Here is a 3,296-nt window from a genome sequence, read left to right as displayed (position 1 = left end):
TTTTGAACGATCCGGATTGAAAACCAATTATAACCGGTAATAATTGATTGAGATTAACTTTTTTTCAAAAAAATTTCATTAAAATTTAAACCGTCCAAAACTAAAATATAGACGCGAGATTGAACAGCTCTGTGAACAGGACTCCGTGAAAAAGATTTATCTCTTCAATGAAACTGAAGTTGCTCGCCAAACTAGGAAAACATGATGGGCCCATGGCATTTGCTGCTGTTGAAACTGATTGGGCAAAGAAGTTGGCCGACACATTTTTACTTGAAGTTTATCACTTCCCAGTTTTTAATAAGAATAAATTATTTACATTATCGGTGTAAATATTTATTTTTTTAAAATCAATTTTATTGCGCAATATTATAAAACAGTAGTTTCAATTAATAAAATATGATGATGTGACACAATATAATTAATTTAAAAAAATAAATATTTATACCGACAGTGTAAAAAATTTAATCTAATTTTTAATTTCCCATTCCAACACTTGCATTTTACTCCATTCCATCTGCAGGCAATCAGACCACGCGAAATTCCGGTTGACCGAAAAAATAAAAATAAAAATTCAGACCACTCGGCTTCAACAAGGGTAAATGATCCAGCGCAACGCACATTGTTTTGTGATGCTCCCTACTAATTTTTTAGCGGTGTCTGTTTGGGGTCCAAACACACTCAAAATTTCTGTTCTGATGCTCCCTACTCAAAATTTCTGTTCGGTACCAATATCATTTCTCGAGATGAGTAGTGCTATATGTACCGAAAGGGGGGGGAGAGATTTCGTACCGACGGCCGCCGGTGGGCCGTCTCCGGCCACCGGACGGCCGATCCGAGCCGTCCAAAAATTCTAAAAAAAAAAAATGAGGGGGCCCGCGTTGGAATCAACGGCATCCGAGGTGTGTAAGGTGCGAATATACATATATATACGAAAAAAGGGTGCTCGGCACCTTACACATCTCGGATGCCGTTGATTCTTGCGAAGGCCCCCTCGTTTTTTTTTTTTAGAATTTTTGGACGGCTCGGATCGGCCGTCCGGTGGCCGGAGAAGGCCCGGCGCGGCCGTCCCTACGATTTCGGTACCGAGGAGGTCAGTACCAATATCATTTCTCGAGATAAATATGATGAAGTTGGCACTGTGCTATGTTGTTCTGAACTTGAATTTGCGAGTGGTGAGGCAGAATCGGGTGTCAACAAGGGAAATGTTAGGTACGAAGAAAACTTATCCCGAAAACAGTAATTAGTGGTTGAAAATCACTTTGATGATTGGGTCACACACATCAAAGTCAATCTCAACCACTAGTTAATCTTTTTGGGGTAGTTTCGGGATATTATTTCTTTGTCCCTAGCATTTGTGTCAACAATTCAAAAGAAAAAAAAAAACGGAGAATGGTTTCGGAATTCAGCGGGCGTTGGTCGCACACAGTTTGGCGGCACTGCCAGTCAACAAGGAACGGAAATTCCTGCTAAACTACACAACAAATCAAGATTGCCGTCTAAAAGATGGCCAATTTCGACTCAAATTCCTTTTTGGCTAATATAAAATCATCTTGCCAATTACTCCAAGTTAAAATCATCAATCAATCAATCAATCTCTCTCTCTCTCATATGGAAAGCAAGGAAGCAGTGAAGCTTCTGGGATTCTTTGCGAGCCCATTTTCCTTTAGAGTGGAGTGGGCTCTGAGACTGAAAGGTGTAGAGTATGAATACATTGAAGAAGACATCTTGAACAAGAGTCCTCTGCTTCAGGAACTGAATCCAGTTCACAAGAAAGTGCCAGTGCTGATTCATGGAGATAAAGTGATCCTTGAGTCGTTCATAATTCTTGAGTACATCGACGAGACGTGGAAACAATTTCCGATTATGCCTCAAGATCCTTATGACAGAGCCATGGCACGATTTTGGGCCAAATTCGCAGAGGAGAAGGTGATTATCAATTACGGAGCACTTCCTTATTAGTTCCTTGCTTTGAATTACTTTTGAGTTTTGATCATGAGTATCCCCTGATTATTTATGATGATTTTGTGTGAAATACTCCCACTAATTATACAAGTTTTTAGGTTAATTTGGAAAAGCTCTATAGGATCGGCCTCTGTAAGTCTTTTGAGGGGGAATTTTTTTTATAAAGTTTCTATATATATGTGTAAAAAAACTCACTAAAATTTCAAGTAATCACCAATTTTTTTTCGAGTCCATATATACGATATTAAATTGTGGTTACGCATATGCACATAATCTCATCTCTTTCGTTGAACTAGCTAGTAGCAATATATACAATAGATTATATTTTGGTTACTAATGTAGAAATACATGTGATTCGGGTCCTTTTGAGTAAAAACCAAGCGTAAAATCAAGCATCCGCCACTGCTTCCATCCATTTTTTTAACAGAGTTTGCTATGTAAAATATACTATATATTGTGACTTGTTTGTGACAGTTTCTGATGAGTGCTTGTTGGGCTATGTGCACCGAAGGAGAAGACAAAGAAACGTATCTGAAAGAAGCCGTAGAGTGCTTGGAGAAGATAGAGCAAGAGTTGATCAAAGGGAAATCCAAGTTTTTCGGTGGGGAAAGCATTGGTTATTTGGACATTGCAATTGGATGGATCTCTTACTGGCTTCCTGTTTGGGAGGAAGTTGGGTCCATGACAATCGTAGACCCAACCAGATTCCCAGCCACCGCTGGTTGGATGGAGAATTTCTGCAACCACCCGGTGATCAAGGACAAGTTACCGCCGAGAGATAAGATGGTTTTTTATAATCAGTGGAAAAGCAAGGAAATCGGAGCCCAAAGGGCGTCTGCTAGAAAAGGTTGATTAGCTGATTTTAAAATAATTGAATAACTATGCATCAGAATAAATGAGATAATATGTAATAGGGGGGATTTAAAAAAAAAATGTATCGAACTAGTTGCTTCATGGTTTTTTTTTTTTTTGCAAAATGGAAAAGATTATACACCGTATTATTAATACTCCGTATTAATAATAGTTCAGCGGCACTTATGATTTCATTACAAATCAGGTGGATTACAACCAAGTATGAACGTACTAATGAATTTTCAAAGACTACTGATTTGACAAGTCACCATGAGTTACTCCGCAAAAAATATCATGTAAAGTACGAGCACTATTGGCAGGGTTATTACTGTAAAGCAACATCGTCTCTGAGAAAATTTAACCTGGAGAAGAAATATTCATCTAAAGACGAAACTACCAACTCTCGAAAAGACGTGAGACAAAAATCTCACAGAGCATGACAAAGTTGTTAATTTAAAGAGATGAGAGAAAAATAAAATATA

At 38.2% G+C, this 3,296-nt stretch overlaps 1 protein-coding gene across 1 annotated transcript; it reads left to right on the top strand.

Annotated features, from left to right (window-relative positions):
* Nucleotides 1-1,332: 1,332 nt before the first annotated feature.
* On the top strand, nt 1,333-3,015 carry LOC131322184 (glutathione S-transferase U8-like). Its single transcript, XM_058353422.1, has 2 exons — nt 1,333-1,926; nt 2,437-3,015. Exons 1-2 carry the CDS (start codon nt 1,504-1,506, stop codon nt 2,812-2,814), a joined length of 801 nt encoding a protein of 266 aa, XP_058209405.1. The 5' UTR covers nt 1,333-1,503; the 3' UTR covers nt 2,815-3,015.
* Nucleotides 3,016-3,296: the final 281 nt, after the last annotated feature.

This window comes from Rhododendron vialii, chromosome 4a (assembly GCF_030253575.1).
Source record: "Rhododendron vialii isolate Sample 1 chromosome 4a, ASM3025357v1".
Lineage (NCBI taxonomy): Eukaryota > Viridiplantae > Streptophyta > Magnoliopsida > Ericales > Ericaceae > Rhododendron > Rhododendron vialii.
This window is presented reverse-complemented; position numbering and strand designations above follow the sequence as displayed.